This window comes from Eschrichtius robustus, chromosome 11 (genome assembly GCF_028021215.1).
Source record: "Eschrichtius robustus isolate mEscRob2 chromosome 11, mEscRob2.pri, whole genome shotgun sequence".
Classification (NCBI taxonomy): domain Eukaryota; kingdom Metazoa; phylum Chordata; class Mammalia; order Artiodactyla; family Eschrichtiidae; genus Eschrichtius; species Eschrichtius robustus.
In genome coordinates, this window is record NC_090834.1 from 7,035,187 (window position 1) to 7,053,911 (window position 18,725).

At 50.7% G+C, this 18,725-nt stretch overlaps 1 protein-coding gene across 4 annotated transcripts in view; it reads left to right on the forward strand.

Moving 5' to 3' along the window:
• Positions 1-513: 513 nt before the first annotated feature.
• Positions 514-18,725, forward strand: part of KIRREL3 (kirre like nephrin family adhesion molecule 3) — a 559,318-nt gene continuing 541,106 nt past the window's right edge. For all 4 annotated transcript variants that reach the window (XM_068554334.1, XM_068554335.1, XM_068554336.1 and 1 more), the window contains exon 1: positions 514-852. In XM_068554334.1, coding sequence (XP_068410435.1) covers positions 681-852 — 172 coding nt within the window. In that variant the 5' untranslated portion in view covers positions 514-680. The remainder of the gene's footprint in view (positions 853-18,725) is intronic.

Sequence of the window (18,725 nt, forward strand, 5' to 3'; positions counted from 1 at the left end):
CGCTTATCTTTTCCCCAACTCCGAGACTCCTGCTGCACACACTGGCCAAGTCTTTCCTGGGGAAAGAGGTATCCCCCCCTTGCCTCTTGCTTTCCCCCATCCAGCCCAGTTTCCAGTCCCCCGTGCAAAGGCAAGGCAGGCATGTTGTAGTGTGGGTACGTGCATCCAGCCACCCTTCACTCCTTTAAACAACATTATGTCCTGTGGACAAAAAGTCACAGCTCCGCTCCCTTTTCAAGATGGCTTTTGGTCAATAATGGTGGCAAAAGCTGAATTTCCCCCTATGTAGGGGGAAAAAAAGAAGGAAAGAAAGAACAGAGCCTCCCCTGCACCACCGCCACCCTCCGTTTTGCATAGATTGCCTTTCACCGAGTATTTCCTCTTTAATTATGACCTGTTTCCCCTCCCTCTCCCCCTGCCCCAGCTTCAGTGAAAGGAGCCCTTCTGTCACTCGTCACTCGCTCCCTGGCTCGCTCGCGCGCTGGCTGTGGGAGGAGCCGCCGGAGGAAGCTGTGTGCCTGGGATGCCGAGCGCCAGAGGATGGAGCTGCTCCGAGAGGGGACGTCGCTGACAAGCCCGGCTTCCCGAGGCGGCTAGAAACAGGCGACTTGCCTCGGCTGGCCGCGGATCCCCTGAGGCACGGAGCCCGAGGCCACCCGGAGGGACCGACGGACAGACAGATGGTCGGCGCGAACCCGGGAGGACCGCGGCGGAGGCAGGGCACCACGAGCCGCCGAGCAGGAGAAACTCACCGCGAACCCAAGTTGCCCCGCCGGCTTCCCCTCGCGCGCGGAGGAATGAGACCTTTCCAGCTCGACCTGCTGTTCGTCTGCTTCTTCCTCTTCAGCCAAGGTAGGACCCGTGCGCCGCTGGAGTTGCAAAAAAAGTCGGCGGGGTTGTCAGGGCGCGCGAGGTTGCGGGCAGGAATGTGGGCAGGCTTCGGAAACTCGAACTGATGGATGCGTCTCCCGGTGCCCGGCCGAGAGGCACTGGCATTGCCTCTTTGCCTTTGAAAATGCAACAAAATGGTACTGTTTATTTTCCTTTGGAAGGCAGGGATACCGGGGGGGGGAGGGTGACTTTCTCCCCTCACTTGTCAACATCCAGCTCAAACTCCCCAATGCAAATGAGTTCTTTTTGCTCCCGGTATGTTAATTAGGCGGCATCTACGTGGCTGTGCGGCTCTGAACTTCTGGGCGCCTCCTCTCGTCCAGACGCAGGTTGGAGAAGAGGGCCGGGAAGGAGAGCTTTGTTTACGTGGCTATTTCGGCACGAATAAGGTCGGGCTGGCACGGGTGTATTCGGAAGGGAATGCGTGTGGAGGGGTCTGCGATGACAGCATGGACCGTGGGGGAGATGTGCTATGTTTGGGAAAAGCTTCTCAAGAGTTTCATTGAATGTAATCGGCTTCTCTGAATACGACTGCATTCTGAGTCCTACACAGCACTAGGTTTCAGGGCATACAATGAAATTCCGCCCGTGATGCTGATTGCTTCCTTTCTGCAGCTTAGCAGGGGCAGAGAAGCTGGTGGACTTTCCGAAAAGAACTTGGCCACCTCGGGCTCCCTGCCCCTGGGAGCCTTGGGGCCCGTAGCGGTGGAGGGCAGGGAGGGCCGCTGGGGAGAGGGATGGCCAGTGCCCGCAGAGCCAGCGGCATCCGAGTCACCTGTGGAATTGAGTTTGAGGGACAAGTCAGTCGGTTCCTTCCCCCGCTTCTGGAATGCCGGCGCTGTCTTTGCCATCTGAGGCGGCATTTGTGCCAGCCAGCACAGCTCTGGGAGGAACAGGACTCTCTCAGAAAAATCCACAACAGAGCACGTCCATCTGTTGATTAAATGAAGGGTAAAAGTTTTTGAGAAAGCACAGCACCGCCATGGGTGGCTGGCTTTGCAAGCAAACAGCATGTCTCCCTTTCTTCCCCTGTCAGGCGGAAGCCAGATGAGAGCAGAAACCCACACCTCCTTCCCCAGCTCCTCCACTGCTACTTGTGGTCACTGCAGATTTTCCCGCTGTCAAACTTTGCTTCTGACCATCCTCATTTAACCTGGGGGCCCTTCCCACACCTGAGTATGCATGTATCCCTGCTTGTATGTAATTCTAATGTACACACACACACACATACACACACACTCATGTATTCATGTGGTTGTGTGCCTCTCACCAGGGCTCCCTACAGCAGCAGGAAGATAAATTGCCTTCCCCAGAGTTTTTGGGCTGAACGAATAAAAACTATCTCAGGACACTGGTATAGAAACATTTGGGTTCTATTACCGTTTTGTGAGATAACCCTCTTTCTTGGATGTGTGTGTGCTTGCTTATGGGTCACACCTACACCGACACACATGCTCACTCTCATTCTCCTTTGCCTCTTACCAATTCATTCACTCAGGGAGTTACATGTAGAATCCCTAAATAGAGGATCCAACCATCCCCCCCTACACCCAGGTTCATGGAACCAGTGAACGTTTTACTCTCTCCGTTGTTTATGTTCTTAGAAGCTTGAGCCGAGACTCTTGTCTAGATTGACACAAGAAGCCTATAGGTGTCTAAGTGCCTCTCTGGCTGTCGGAATCATCACAGCGTGCACCTTCTACTTTGCTTATTCCTTTCTCAGTACAGAGCTGTTTCTTGATTGCCTCATATAAATCTTTAAATATTTACCTATGGAGGTTAAGTGCTCTGTTTCTTCTATCCTAAGCCCCAAGAGCACTAGGAAGGAACCACAGCATCATGCAGTTCGTAGTTCCTTGTTATTTCTGAGTTTTCTGAGCTTGGCCAGCTCTGCCCACCCTACCAAATGGTAGATGCATAGTCCACGGGACTCCAAAACAAGTCTAAAGAAAGACAAGGAGACCAAAGTGGACGTAGCCAATCAGAATCCCCTACATCACCGGACATGGTAGGGTAGGTTCCGTGAGTAGACAAGACAGTGTCTCACTGCAGGAATTAAGGGTCAAGTGGGACAATGTTTAATGGACTTCACTGGAATAGAATATCTTTTGACTTGATCCGGGGGCATTGATTTGAATGTGGATGTTGTTCTGAGTATTGTGAATTCCCCAGAGGATTCCATTTGACCCTCTACACATATATGCTTAATTCGTATACTGTGCCCAACTCCTGCCTGGTGCCATATGTTTATCGAGTTATCAGATAGAGAGTATACACTGTCAACAGGTCACGAAAGGACTAGCCCACAGGCTTTAGATGGCCCCCGCTCTCTCATGCCCCGACTGCGGTTGCACCCCACCTGACACCCCCTCTGAGCCACCCGTCTGATCCCACCCCCCGTGTGCCCTTCCTCCGGGGATGCTTTCCAAGGAAATGTGCAGAGACTCAGGGATGGCCCTCCACTCGGAGAAAACAAATGTCCAGGGCTCTTTTGGGGGCCTTCTCTGGCCCTCTAGTGACACATCCATCTGCTGTCAACGCCTCTCACGGCGGGAAACTGCGTGTCATTTTGAAGTCGCTGGAAACACAGTTCTCATGCCCCCCATACAGAGGGGCAGCTCCAGACAGCGCTCCGAAGACTTTAAAAGCAAAACATTTAGGTGAACTCTTAAAGTAAGTCATTTCAATCATCCTTTCTCTTCTAATTTGTTAAATATTTATTCACCTTTACTTTTTTTTCATTCCCCTTCAGAGAGTAAAATTAAGGTATAATTAATGTTAGTGATACGCTGTATCCCTTATCTTGTAAACTTTGGGCATTTTATATAGGTTGAGATTAAATAGGTATTGATCATTCTTAAGGTGGCAGTAGAAAGGCCAAATGGCATTCCTCCGTTCCCGCCGTGGCCAGTGTCCCCGGGCCTGGCTCCCCACAAGGAAGTGGAGAGCTGCCGGCGTGCGCTGTCTGTGGGTTTCTCTCTTGCTGGGGATGCCTCCTCCCCAGCTGTCAGGACGGCGTGCTCTGTACAGAGAGGGATAATGTCACAGCACGCTTTGCCTCCCGCAGAGAAGAGGCATGTTCTGCGCCTGGGCGAAAAGGAATCTATCCTCTTGTCACCCATACCCTTAGAACTTGCTGTGTTTTTCCCTTTCTCATTTCGGTTTGCCCACAACGATTTCCTTCTGTGCCCTCCTTCATCTTCAAGAGCCGTGCCATGCAGCCTGCACAGCCACGTCTTAAGTTGCTTTGGGGGGATGATGTTGTAGCAGGACTGAGGGCGCCCTGCTTCCCGTCAGGTCTCCGGTTCTGAGACAGTTCGGGGAGTGTGCAGTGGTACAAAGTCGGTGCCTCCTATTCGGCTGCTCCTAGGAAAGGTGTCCTCTGCTCCACTCTCTGACGTTTTGCTCTAGCATGCCAGCGTGTCCTGTCCTGCCTAGTAACTTTGTGGGCCTGAAAGTTCCAATTCTGGGGAGTCCAGCTCCCTTGTTGGCTTTACATGTGCACCACACTGCTCTGAACGTGTTGGGGTGAGAGTGAAAACTTGCATTTACCTGTCAATGGCATCCCTGAGTTGAGGATTAATCCGGGGTGTCATCTCCCTGTTGGGAAGAATCTAAGCCACTTGCTCTCGTAACTTGCTGGCAGGAATCACCAAGAAGGGCTGTCAGATGGCCATCAGAGGGGCAGAGGTTCTTGGTGACGCGAATCTCCAAGGGAATAGGAGAGCGTCAAGCAGACAGAGGGTAAGATAGAGTGTGAGTGGAGAGAGGTAGCCAGGGAGAAGGGGACCCGGGGGGGTGACAGGAAGTATGGGAAGGGATGAGCAAGGGCAAGAGGCTTCAACTTGCAAGAAGCTCCCTTGGGGAGGGCAGGGAGGGGTCTCAGAAAACAGCACGAGCATAGCCGAGGCAGCCAGAAGTATGGAGGGGATCCGAGGGGGGTACAGGCCGAGAAGGCATTGGAAAAGGAAATTGAGAATGGACAGCAACTTTGGAAACATTTATCCTTCCCCAGAAATGTCACGGAACAAAAGATAGAGCAAGTAATAAGTGTGAGACTTCCCCCACCGGCACCCCATGTGATCTGATGGCTTGTCTAGAGGGGGAAGAATCACTTATTTTGTCCTGGAAGGCCAGTGCACAGCTGCCAAGGGTGTGGGACCCCTTCTTTCACAGATCGCCTGGGTGAGGGCAACTGGGACATGTCTGTTGGGCCTGGGGGTGGTCACTGTGTCTGCTGCCCAGCAGGGAGCCGTCAGTTGCCAGCCAGACCTATAGAGGAGGGAGGAGATATGTCCCAGGGGGAGAGGGGTGTGTGGTGGGGTCAGGGCCTTCACGCTGCGCTCAGGGGATCCCACAGAGCCTCCCTCTTGGGTTACAAAAGGCAGATCTTGCTTGGAACATGGCAGCAGTGAGCTAGGCATGCTACCAAGGGGCAGCAGCTCTGCCTGGGGTGCCAGTGTTGGTAGGAGCCAGGGCCAGTGGGGACCCGGTGGAGCAGGGCATTAGGCCTGAAGATGCAATTTTTCTTTTTTGTTCAGCCCAGTGGGGGTGACTTAGGAGGCATTATACTGCAGACCCAAAAAAGCCCATGAATAATCCTGAGTGAATTCAAGAGATTTCAATAGCAAAATAATAACAATACTAATGATTCCTTTGATTTGCAGAGTACTTTTCTTCCAAGGAGATAAAAAGATAAACTGTTTTGGAAACATGAACGAGGGAAAGAAAATTGCCTGTGATGGAGGATTGGGGAGGAGGGCCAGGAGCATTCATTTCAGGATCTCCATGTAATTGGGGGTGGGGACAGTTACACAGCCTTAGGCATCATTTCTCGGCTACAGTCCTTACCCTTGTAAGCTGTTGAGATGACTTTTGGGTGTAAAACCAGTGCAGGCCTTTTTAATCAGGGTCAACTTAGAAATAACGGGGTGCCGAATTCCTTCCCCCCCCACCCCAGGAACAGGGCCGTTCTAATTCAGCAGTGGAGGGGGTCAGTAAGACCACGAACTTGCTGGAATCCACACTTGGAGTCTCACCATGGCACCGATCCCGACCTTAATGGTGGTTCTCGCAGCAGAGTGATTGGGGCCCCAGTCTTCCCTCGAGGTCAGTGGACTCTCCAGCATTCATGGTGCAGGGTCTGGCTGGAGCTGCTGCCCTGGGGATGTCTGTGCCCGCGGGTTTCATATCACATCACTGCTAGTCACAAGGGAGCGAGGAGCAAAGGCTGCCAGCATCCTGTGCCAGGTTGTGATAGCTTTGCCCGGTGTTCCAAATGGAGTGGGATTTTATTTCCAGCTCGGGGAATGATGCAGAGTGTACTGCATTGAGACGGTACAGCTCTGTATGTCATCGTGTGTCATTTTCTTTTCCCCAGGGGAAAGCCAGAATCCAGTTAGGTTGGCCCGTCGAATAGGAATATAGCTATGCCTTATGGAACATTGGAATACTTCTGTCACATTCACGCAAAGAATGCTGTGTCCTGCTTTCTGCTGAGCTTGAGGAGTATACCCAACCCACGCAGTTGCCATAGACTAGGGATCTCCACCACCACGTTAACATGAACTTTCATTAACTTTCTACTTCTAACCCACTGAAAGAGCTAGGGATCAAATATGGCGCTTTTTTTTTTTTTTTTTCCCTCCTCTCCCAATGGTAAAAATGAGTATTCTGGCTGTAAACTTCTAGAAGTCAGTAAATGTCAACATTAGGTAAGTGTTTCCTTTGTATAGTTGCAATTTAGCATGAGCTGCTTGGAAACAGATGTCTTCCATAAGCATACAATGTTTCCGTGAGTACACAGTCAATACCACTATGAGGGTTAAATAAATGTCAGCTTCCCCTGGGCACACTGGTAACAAGTTAAAGCCACGGAAATGGTGGCCAGCACGAGTGACTCCTGCTCCTTGCAGAGTTACTGTGTTGCAGCCCTGGCTGGGGCATGGAGCCTGGGAGATGGACACTCATCCTCTCCTGGCTGAAATCAAGGCAAGGCGTAGCCAAATGTAGACACCTCCCGACACGCCGTGGGGAGGTTTCTCCTGGCAGCCAAGAAGCCGTACCGTGCCCACTTTCAAGCCTCCTCCCATCCGTGAGCCCCCTCTCCACACACATGCACGCCTGCCCGCACGCACGCACGCACATACCACTTATTGCTACAGTGTAGTGATATGCAGAACTTAGAACAAATCAGCCATTTTCCTCAAATGCAGGATGAACGTTTCCCCTAATCTTCCACCTGGTGTTGGTGTCCTCCTGGGCAAAGAGACGGAGATTTGCCTGAGGTTGTTTTTCGATCACTGAAACCAACGCTGCCGTGGCATGCGTTTGTCATTATTAAAAGGCGGGGTGCCCGTCAGGCTGGATTATCTAGGTGGTCTGCTTGCTTGGCCTGTGTTCACTGGACAGTTGTTGCAAGTTCACGTTCTTTCTAACTAGTGCCTAGAAGACAGGAATTTGAAATCTGACACTGACAGCTGCAGCAGTGACAACCAAACATCATTTTCGCCTTTCCACACTCTTCCCCAGGGGCTCCGGAGGGTCCGTGTGTCAGAGGGCCACATTTCTTACTCCTTCCTTTGTGATTAAGTAGCACTTCATGACACCAAAGCTCAGCCTGTCCACTCAGCCAGCCCTCACTGGGGGCCTCCTACGTGGTGGGCACACTGTGCCAGGGACTTTTGATGAAAAGGTGACTGAGGCTGTGTTTCTGCCGCAGGGGAGCTCTCAGGCTAGTCAAGGAGCAAACAGTTGGACTTGTCGTTACAATTAAACAGCTCAGAGTATCCAGGGTGTTCTGAGAGCATCAGGAATGGCTGAAGGTATTAAGAAGGGCTGTGCAGAGGAGGTGACTTGATCGTAAAAGATGTGTAGAGTTCTCCCGATGATGCAAAGAAAGATGGTCCCAGGTGGTACCTCAGATGTGCGCACAGGCCAGAAGGCGGGACAGAATGTCAGGGTTCAGAAGCAGTGGTTTGTGTGGGGGCTAGACTTCTGGGTGTTGAGGAAGCCTGTGAATGGTCGTGAGTTCCATGCTAAATGTTTTGAGGACGGATCGTCAGAATTAAGTCTATTCTTCAGAAACATCGTTAGCAGCTTATGGGTCTGTAATCCTCTCTATACCAAGGGTTCAATGGACAAAAAAAAAGAGAGAGACAGATCAACATGTTATTTATTCTTGGTATTCCCTGTGTTGCACATGGGGCTTAAAAAGTGTAGAATTGAATGGAAATAGCCTCACTCATCTTCCTACATAGTAGTGTAAAGGGATGGAAAAGTGAGCAAGAGAAGGGTAGTAGGTAGCCGCATACTCAAGAGTGACGTGCTGGATAAAGAATGTGGACAGGACCACGGAGAACACAGAAGCAGGGATGGCCGAGTACACACAGGACCGTTAGTCGGATGGAGTGCTCTGAGGAATGGGAGTTTCCAGTTTCTGGGGCCCCCGGAAGGCTAGGCAGAGGTGGAGGAAGCCTAACATTGAGGACGAATGGTAAATCAGAAAGGCAGATGGGGACAAGGATGAGACAAGCAAGAGGTGTCTGGGGACACTCTGCTGAGGACTTCTTTCCTGTTCTCAGGAGGAAGCTGAGCTACCCTGGCTCTGGGGGAAACAAGGTTACAAGCTAACTGACTTTACTCGGAAATGCTTACAAGTCTCCGGCACCAAGTAACCTTTCATTCAAGAGTAAAGAACATCGTCAGATCACATGTTCCCCACTCTGGCCCGCTCTCTTCAGGAAATGGCGGGGCTGGCAGGACAAGCTCAGGGGTGAAGCCAAACCCTGCACTGGCGCACAGGAAGAAGACAGTGACATCTCCAGGACTGTCCACAGCTAACCCTACTGTCGAAGGCTGGCTGGGTAGACGGCCTCCCGTTGCTGAAAGGCTAAGAGTGGAATTCGGGCCATCAAGAATGGAAGAGTCGAGATGGAAAACAAGGACCTACTGTACAGCACAGGGAACTATAGTCAATATCCCGGGTTAAACCATAATGGAAGAGAATATAATAAAGAACATATATCTATGTATAATTGATTCACTTTGTTGTACAGCAGAAATTAACACAACATTGTAAATCAACTATACTTCAATAAAAAAATAATAATAAAGTGAGTCTCTTAAAAAACATAAATAAATAATGATAATGGAAGAGTCGGATTGGAGGGTAGACTAGATAACATCGAAATTCTCTCCAATTCCAAGATTTCCTAAATATTGTCTATTAACGGCAAGCTATTTATTTTGGATAATACATTCTTCTACCATCTTCTGTCATCTAGAAGGTAGATGATGGGTTATAGATCTCTTTGTCCAGCTCATTTTCTTGCAGGTGCCAGACAGATTCTTTGGGTTGTTGGTGGTGGCAGCAGCGGTAGCAATGATTACGGTATCAGGATGATGATGATGATATTTAGCGTTTGTGTAAAGCTTCACGCGTTGCACATGGCTTTCCAGGAGCGCCGCTTCGTTCGTCACCGTGATAACAGCGAGAGGCGGCCACTGTCACTATCAGGCCCTCAGGAAGGTTCCTTTGCTGACCGCGCTCACTCCCCATCCAGCTCACTGCGGTGTCGAGAAGCCTCAATGCTTCTCAAGAGGCTGGCGGATCCACACCAGCAACACTGACAAACGCATGAGAGGATCCTAAGCTGGGGCCTGAGATGAGCCACGCGCTTAGAACTCGTGCAAATCCTCAGTGTCTAGGCACAGGCGAGGGCTTTAGGGGGGTCCCCTATGAAAACTGGGGAGTTGACCTCTGAACCGTGACCCCTCATTGCAGCTCTGTCTCTTTTCGATTGACTCCAGACTCCTCCTGAGCTGGTCCCTTCCTCTGTCCGGCCTTCAGCTTCGCCTTGAAGGCCCGAGGTTTCCAGGCCCCTCCACCGGGGGAAGTGACAGGCCAGCCTTTTGGGCTGAATGGCAACCAAGGAGCTGCTGCTTGGGTAGCTCTCTTCGTAGCTGTTCTGACAAAAACAAAAACAACCAAAAAAACAGCCAGGGGCTTTTCTTAACTGGTTGATTAAAATCTCCGTTTCTTTTATCGCCCTGGTGCCTAGCACCCTAGTCGGCATATGGGAGGCTATGAATAAATATCAACTAATGGAATAAAATGTGAGGAAACACGAAAGGAAAGAACACGGTGCCTCTGACCCCCCCCCCCCCCCCCCGCATCACCACACACCACAGCAGAGGCTGAGACGCCCCCCACAGGAGGACGGAGGAAAGACCCTGACGGTTTGAAGTGTGGTCTTGCCCTGTAGGAAGGTGTTCCTCTCCCACCGAGGCCTTGAATGACCGTCGGGGCACCAGGAGCACTGCCAAGAGAAACACCCCCTGGCAGCCAACCACTCCTCCCAAGAAACAGTCGGGCCTTCTGTCCTTTAATGCGTGTCAGTTCCCATCTCCGTCAGTCACCTGCACATGTCACAGGTGATGCAGCTCTGGTGCAGCGTGACAGGCCACCTGTCACCCTCGGCAATGCTGGGAGCTATGACAGCTCCAGAGTGACACCGGGCCCGGTTGGCTCATCATGCTGGTGTTCAGGGGACGGAAACTTAGAGCTCTCTCCCGGGGACCCATCCCGGTGCCGCACAAGGAGTGACGGCCACCCTTCCCTGCCTGCCTGCCCTCGTCCCAGAAGAAGAGCACCTGCCAATTAATCTCCCAGTGGCTTTGTTCTCCACGTCCTACGACCCACACTTCTCTGTGCCTGCTTAAGGATGCTGGGGTCAACCCCACGTTCACGGGGAGTCCCATTTCTTCGGGGAGCTAGACTCTGAAGCCTCCTTCTTGCATAAGACACTGCGCCCTTGTGATGGGGCCTGGGGAGAGAGGGCCTGTGTTTGTCTTGGGACCGTATCGGCCAAGAGCTGGCAGAGCAGAACGTTTTGGGGTCTGAAACCCGGTGAGCGCTGCAGTTCCTACATCTGCCTGACGGTGGCAGCAGCAGCGCTTGCAAAGCCCAAGAGCGAGCTGAGAGCAGGAGGCCCAGGGCTGCCTCTTAGTACCAGGAAGAGAGTCAGGGTGCCCAGGCAACGGAGCTGGGGCAGCTGAGGGCGGGCAGAGGGCATGGAAGGGAAGAGCAGGCCTTCCGGAGGGCAGCAGCCCCCCAAGGGGGCTCACTTCCTTTCTCCTCTTTCCGTTGATGGATGTGAGGGCAGAGTGTTAAGGGGGACGCCTATGTAGAGTGGCAAGAGGTATGTGGACACATTTAAAAATGCTCGAGGGGCTTGGAAGAGCTACGGGGGGGGGGGTGGTAGAGAGCCCCCGCTAGCGGTGTCGCTGTCTGCGGTGATGTCTGTCCTGAGGGTGATGGATGGGTCAGTCCTCCCAGGAGGGCGGCTGGCAGCCAGGATCCCCACTTCTCCCCGGGGAGCCCACTGCCCCTCCCAGGTGTTTGCCCCTTTAATGATCTGGGAGCCACTATTTCTGCTGCTGCAAAAGCCAAACAGACGTGCTCCAATTAGGCCTCATTATCCCTGATCTCGCGGGCAGGCTCGAGAAGGAGGTACTCTATTTTCACCTCTGGACAGAAACAGGCACCATTTAAAATTGCCATGTGCCATGGCTGCCTGTTTGAAAGTGTGTCTTTCCAGGCAGGGTAACCGGATCCTGACACAGGCACGGCTAGCCGACGCACTGCGCTCTGTCGGAGGGAAAGGGAGGAGTCCTCTTGGCCCCAAGAACACCTTACCTCTTCCTTTATCTTCTAGGGGGAGGTAGCTGCCTTATTCACCTTTTGAGAATTGCAGGCGGGTTGGACCTATGCCCGGGGTCGACCCACGGGCGGCATAAACTAATACAGTGAGATGTGGGGTGAAGGAAGGGTGAGGCGTCATTGGACCATCTCTCTCTTGTCTTCTCTGTGGGGCCTGAGGGGCTGGTAGAACTGGCTGTTTATGTTGTCGGAAATCGTCAGACATTGTGTGACTGTCCATTAGGTTTTGGTGGCCAGTGGGATTTTAGATGAGGTTTGCTCAAGCCAGAGCAGCCTCCCGCACCTGAGTCACCACCACTGTCCCTTGCTGCTTTCTCAGGAGCGTGGAGAGCTGCCATCTGCCCAGTCCTCACTGTCTGTCTTCCTAGGGGTGGGGGAGGGAGTTGGGAGGACATAGGATGCTCTGTCCATCCTACTAACAGATCCGCTGGCACATGGCAGGTGATACCTTGAGCATCTCATATCAGAAAAGAAAACTGTTGGCATAAGGTTTGCAAAATCTTGTTTGAAACTGCAGATGTGTTGCTAACACAGGTCAGAGAGGAAAGATAGAGCTGCATAATTTGAGGATTTGCTAAAAATAATAGAGGTAGCTCTCTTCCCCACATAAAAAGATGTTATAGCAAGGTGGTATGTGCCCTTTGTCCCCTGCCTTCCTGGCCCCCTGATTTGGCCACCTGCTCCCCTTTCTCCTTTTACAAACACGACCCTCCCTCTGGGATCCTTCAATAGAGAGGGGAAATGGTGAGAAGAGAGAAGAAGCAAAACTTCTAATAGTCTCATTGTATTTCTCTTTCTACTACTAACACCTGCGGTTGTTGAGCTGGAACCAGCCATGGGGAGGCACTGTTGAGGCCTACGGCCAGGTCCTTTGCTGAGCTTGCCTGCATTTGCCTATTTAATCCTCACAGCAACCTGATAAAGCCAGGACTGTCATACCCATTTGCAGATGAAAACTACCGAGGCTTAGATTCCATAACTTGCCCGAAGGTGGCACCACGGATAAGCATGGAACCACCATTCAAACAATCGGATGAAGACCCAGGTCCTTTGCCGCCCATCCCTTCAGGAAGAATCCTGGTCCCACTAGTCTCTTTTAAGCCACAGAAAGCCCTGGCCAGGCCTGTGGTCCTCCTCGTTCCTAACTTGTAGGGCTTGGGGAAAAGAGCTGGTAAAAATAGAAGAAATCGTCTCCCCTTATGCAAAAGCACAAGTAAGAATTTGAGAAGCTTTGCTCCACGGCTGGTGCTACTTTTTACCTCCACGACCCAGCTCCAATTCAGCTGAACATTTTGAAAACCAAGTGCTGATTTCTTAACAAGAATCCATCACCACCTAACTTTTCTTCAGTGGATTAGAAAAAATGTGAAACCCCATTCTGCTTAGGGAGAGGTTAGTCTGCTGTTAGCCGTGCACTGTGAGAACAGAGCTACTTGACGGGAAAATGCACTCAGGACATCAAAACCCTACCTTTTTGTCAAGTCTAGAAGAGTAGAAATGTCAGAAGACCACATGGTTCTGAAATGATTAATACTGGTCGTTAGGAAGAAGTAGAAAAGACTCTTGAAAAGCAGGGGAGTCCAAATGCCGTTCAGCCTTCGACTCTCCTCACTTTGGATCCAGCAGGTACATCTTATCTTGTGTCAGAAATTATTTCTGAAGATGGCATGTATCTACCAAGACCATGCTTGAAATCACAATATTGGTTTCAGATAGACACTTAAGATAAACTAGCAAAACATGAAAGTTCTTCGAAGTTTTCAAAGCTCCTTTAAATCGAATCAGAGGAATACAGAGGAAGAATGCCAGTCAGGTAGATCTCCGCATGAAAAACGGAAACCTCCTTCTTATTCCACGGCCCAAGCCCTTCAGTGGAACACACGGATCATATCAGCAGTACACTGTCAGCTGTCGCCAGGGCTCCAAATCCACGTGGTTGCCCGTTTCTCTGGGCATGAGCTTTGCCTTGGGTTTTCTCTTCATCAGACCAGGGCAGAGGTATTCACAGATAGAAATGCATACTTTATAGGTAAAAGCAGCTGAATGCTGAGCTGATCAGAATCAAGAAATACCATCCAGAGAAACAGATTACTTTCCTCCCCTTTTCTCCTGCGAATAATAATAGAAAATCTACATTCCCCTCTTATTATCAACAGATATTCATTTTCTAAAATCCATACCACTGAATTCCTGCCAAGGAAAATAAAAATACATACACTGCTGTATTTTTAAGAGAAATTGTCTTAGTCTTCTTACATTGTCACCATCTTAGTCTGAGTCTTCTTATGTTTTCCACCTTAAATGTTTACACAGGCATGGCAGGGCTGTTTCAATCTTTCTTAAGGGCTGTTGCAACCATATAAACTGAAAAAAGTATTTTCAAATCCAAATATGAATATCCTTTACACTGAACAGTTTTGCTACTTTTGTTGAGTAGGGTTCAGAGTATTTGAGTGTCCACGAGGCACCAGTGGGGGTGGGGCATGGAGGTCACAACTTTCCTCTCAATAAATACTGAGGTGTTTTAAAGGAACAGCTTCATGGATACTTGTCTGTAAAAGGAAAACGAGTTTCTGGTGGTGCATTTTCTGGCATGGGACTCACCTGCATCCATTCTATCCCACCCCCCCCCCAACCTCACCTCCATGTGAATCTTGCTTATATTAACTTAGGCTGTACAAGGGGTCTTGGGAGTGGTTTTTAACCAGAGGAAGTAAGGTGACTCATGGGAGTTGCCTCTAAGAGTTTTATATCACATTATCTTAGGGTGACTTACCCGGTGAGAATGGACCCAGGAACCGCCATGAGTCCTGAGCTAGGAAACCAGACAAGCACCAAGGTCAAGAACATATAATTTAGAACATGGTGGCTCTGCCCGCCCATCACTGCAAAGAGTTCTGAGGATCACTCCTTTCCATGTGACTCTCAGCCCTGATCCCCTCAGGGAGCCCGGGAAGCCACGTGATGGTCTGTGCTGACAGGAGAGAACGTAGCATAGGACGGCCATAGATTTTCTTCCACCTGCACTTCAGAATGTTTAAGTCAAGGCTGTACACCAGAGATGCTCATGTCCATAAAGGATGGATTTTCTGGGTCCAGATTCCGCACGTATATAATAAGGCACCCCAAGAATTCTTGTTATGTTGTGTTTTTTTTTTAAATCTTCAAGGTCAATACAACCACAAACGTTGATATTTGCTTCATTGTGAGCTGGGATCTGCTAGCTGCTTATTGTCATTTTATTTTTCAATTCGTAAAAAATGATGTTCTCATCACTGGGCCTGTGGGCCTCCTTCTTCAACCCAAATCACCGATAGGAAACCAAATGCAGGAGCTGATGAATATGGTGATGGGAGGAGAGAGAGAGGTGGGGCCGGTGCCAGATTTGAAGGCACCCTCAGCGCCCCCAGGGGCTGCTGCGCGTGCATTGTGCGCGTTCCCAGATGTCTGCGTAACGACGTGATGGGAGAGAGGAAGCAGGGAAGACACAGGTGTGCGGCCGTCAGACTCGAGAAGAGAGACAGATGGACAGACAGAAAGATTGAACCAGCTGAGATGCGTGCGGGAGACAGACATTCTAGTCTCCCAGAGATCAAAAGGCTATAGGGTTCAAAGAACAGCGTTAACTCTCCCAACCCAGGTGGGGACGCTCTTGAACACAAGAAGGTTTTAAAGGTTCATTATGAAATACTTGAGTAGCTTAGCCATGCAGATGGGCACATGTGCCTGATTTGGGGGCACAGAGGTCTCTGTCTTTGGACGGTTGTATGTTCCTTTGATGGTGTCCTGACACCTTCAGGATGAAGATCTTCAGGCCAGAGGTCTGGCCTCTCTCCCCTGCCTGATCTCTCACGCACCCTTGGCTCCAGCCCAGCCAAGCTAGGGGCGTCTCTGAGTGCCCTCTGCTGCCTCACGCCTCCTGGCTTCCTCACCTGTCTTTCTTCCCACCTGGAAATGTTACTAACCTTAATCAATAGAAATTGACCAGAGGCCAGACAAGAAATTCAGGCAAGGCTTTACTGGCGCCCCTGCCGCAGCAGGGGGGAGTGAGAACAAACAAGTTCCCTTGTTAGCTTGCTTCCTGAGGGGGGGCGAGCTGCCTCCTTATATGGGGTGAGGGTAGGGGCAGGTCCAGGGGTCGGGCTGGAGCGGTGGCCTGGGTGGTCTGCCCACCCTTTCATGGCGCTGTGTGCAGGGGGCATGCGCAGTACCCTGCTTTTGCTCCCAGCTCTTCAGAAGTGGCAATTGGACTTTTTGGTCTCTTTGTATCTTGTTGTCCATAATTTACCCCAACTGGGCATGCACGCAGTTATTTTTAGTCCCTCATAGTTTCTTTGTATTTTGTTGCTGGAGGAGACATTTGTCCAGGTGCAAGCGCTGCAGCAAAGGGTCCCAGGTCCCAGCCTGTCTCGTTAGGACCTCCCCTCTCTGCCACGTTGGTCCGGCTAACTTCCACCCTAAAGGTCAGCTCACCTGGCCTCCTGGAGGGTTTCCCTGACCTCCCTCCTCACAGGGAATTAAGTGCCCTTCCTCCCTCCTTCCACAGCCCTCTTGTCACAATAGATTAAAGCGGCTTTTTCCTATCCGCCTTCCCTTCAGGACGGTGAGCTTCTGGAAGGCAAGGGCTGGCCCTGTGGTCTCGGTTTGCATGGTGCCTCTGTTGGACCTGGGTACACAGTCATCACAGGTCCAGTGTTTCGCACACCGGGAGAGGATGCAATGTGTCAGTGAGTCTGGACCCTGTGGTCTCGGTTTGCGTAGTGCCTCTGTTGGACCTGGGTACACAGTCATCACAGGTCCAGTGTTTCGCACACCGGGAGAGGATGCAATGTGTCAGTGAGTCTGGATAGCTTCTGCCTTTCACTTGCCAAGCCCGTGAAAGCTCTTCATCAGGGAATACACTCTACTTGCCGTCACTGCCTTCTGCAGCTAGTGTGCCTGTGAGCACCAAGCCTTCCTGGAGGAAAAGGTGATAGTAATGTAATCCCTCCTTGCATTTACATAGAACGTTATGGTTTCAGATCCCTTTGACATGTATTATGGGCAACTCTCATCCTCACTTTAAAAAATAAGGAAAATGAGACCAAGTCAGGTTCAGTGGCTTCTCTCAGGTCACACAGGTAGTCAGTGTGAAAGTGAAGGCGGAAACCAAATCCAAGCCCAGAAGTTCTTCCGCTCTCCCTCCTCCATGCCGCCCATGCTGGGTTCCTGCCTCCAAGGAGCATGTCCTTAGCGGGCGCTTGGCAGAGTAGGCCCTGGGGGGTATTTCCTGCATCATCACGTGGATTGGGACGGGGTCAGTGTGTCCATGGAGAGGTAGGAGAGCAACTTGTGCAGGGAGCTCGGCAAAGATGCTGGGAAAGGAGCGATGGCTGGTTCCAGCTGAGGCACACGGGTCTCTGTGCAGAAGCTGTGGGGAAATTGCTCTTGACTGGGGCTCTCTCTTGTGAATGAGGCATAATAAGGGGACTTAGTAGCTCCGGTATAGTGAGGACTTCACCGTGCCTGGGAGCTTCTCCCAGGGCACCTGTCAATAAAGGAGGACCTTGTTGGGGTCCAGAGCACCCTCCACACCTCCTCATCCTCCGAGCATGTGACACCAGCTCTCGACTAGAGGCCTGGAGTCCATTCCCTCTGTCTCGTGTCTGTGGCGTGGCTCTGGGGGTGGCCTTCCTATGTAAAAGGGAACCAGGCTCCCTCTCCCACATGCCTCCCAAAGGTGTTACTTGTTGAGGAGTGTTTTGAATCGTCACGAAGCGTGCTAAGCAGAGGGGAGGTATTTGTCACCCTCTGGTTCAGCGTTTCCAGATGTGGTGAGCTGGGGCCCAAAGTCAGGACAGGTCTGCTCGGAACCTCGGTCTCTTTTCAAGGCAGGACAGTGTGTGGCTTTCTGGGGGAGCAGGTGAGGCCAGGCACCCTTTCTTAACAGAGCTCATCAGGAGAATTAAACTCAAAAGGCCTAAAAGACATCGATTGTATTAATAAATTAATGTGTTCCCTCTGCAGCTAAAATGGTTCTAGGTATGTGCTATGCTTGGGAGAAGGGAAAAAAATACTCATATTGTTTTCTGGCTTCCCTGGTTCCGAAGGGGGACCCCAGTTGAGAAAGAGTGTACGGGGCTATATTAGTTTCCTATGGCTGGTATGCAAATTACCACCGACTTTAGTGGCTTAAAACAACATGAATGTGTTATATTACATTTCTGGAGGCCAGAAGTCTAAAATGAGTCTTCTGGGCTGAGGTCAAGGTGTGGGCAGGGCTGGTTCTTTCTGGAGGCTCTAGGGGAAATCTTTTCCTCTCCTTTTCTGGCCTCCAGAGGCAGGCCACCCACATCCCTTGGTTAGTGGCTGCTTCCCTGAATCACTCTGACCTCTTGCCTCTGTCACCGCATCTACTACGACCGAATCTGATCCTCCCACCTTTCTCTTATAAGGATGCTTGTGATTATATCAAGACCACCCAGATAATTCAGGATCACCTCCCCATCTCAGCATCTCTTAACTGAATCACATCTGCAAGGCCCTTTTTGCCTTGCAAGGTGACATATTCCAGGATTCGGACGTGGACATCTCTGGGGGTTCATTATCCTTCCCACCTCAGGGACCAAAGTCAAAATTGGAGCTGGGTGGCCCCTCTTTTTCATGAAAATGTAGGCATTCCTATCCTGCCTCTCTGTGTGAGAAATCTGTGCCTCAGTCTCCCTATCCATAAATTAGAGAGAACTATCTCCCACCCCATTTATATTTATCAAGTACCTTGGGATTATCAAGTAAAAGGTGCTTACTATGGAATGGCTATTATAATACCCTACTATGACTTGGTAGAAATTATGCTCACGTTGATCAGTGGAGCTACTACTAGATGCAACGTTCCTCTGGTCCCATGGGGGAGAGATTAGGGGAGCATCTATCAGAGTCTACAGTTAAACCTCACTAAATGATTCTTAATAGCGATTTACTTTGACGTCATTAGCATGGAGTATGGGAACGCTCCTTGCAAATATCATATAGCCTGGCCTCCTCCTGTCTTTGGAGTCATTGAAATGGAACAGAGATAAACAGCAATAGTGTAAAACAAAGGACACATGGGCACTGGGTTTTTCTACATGGA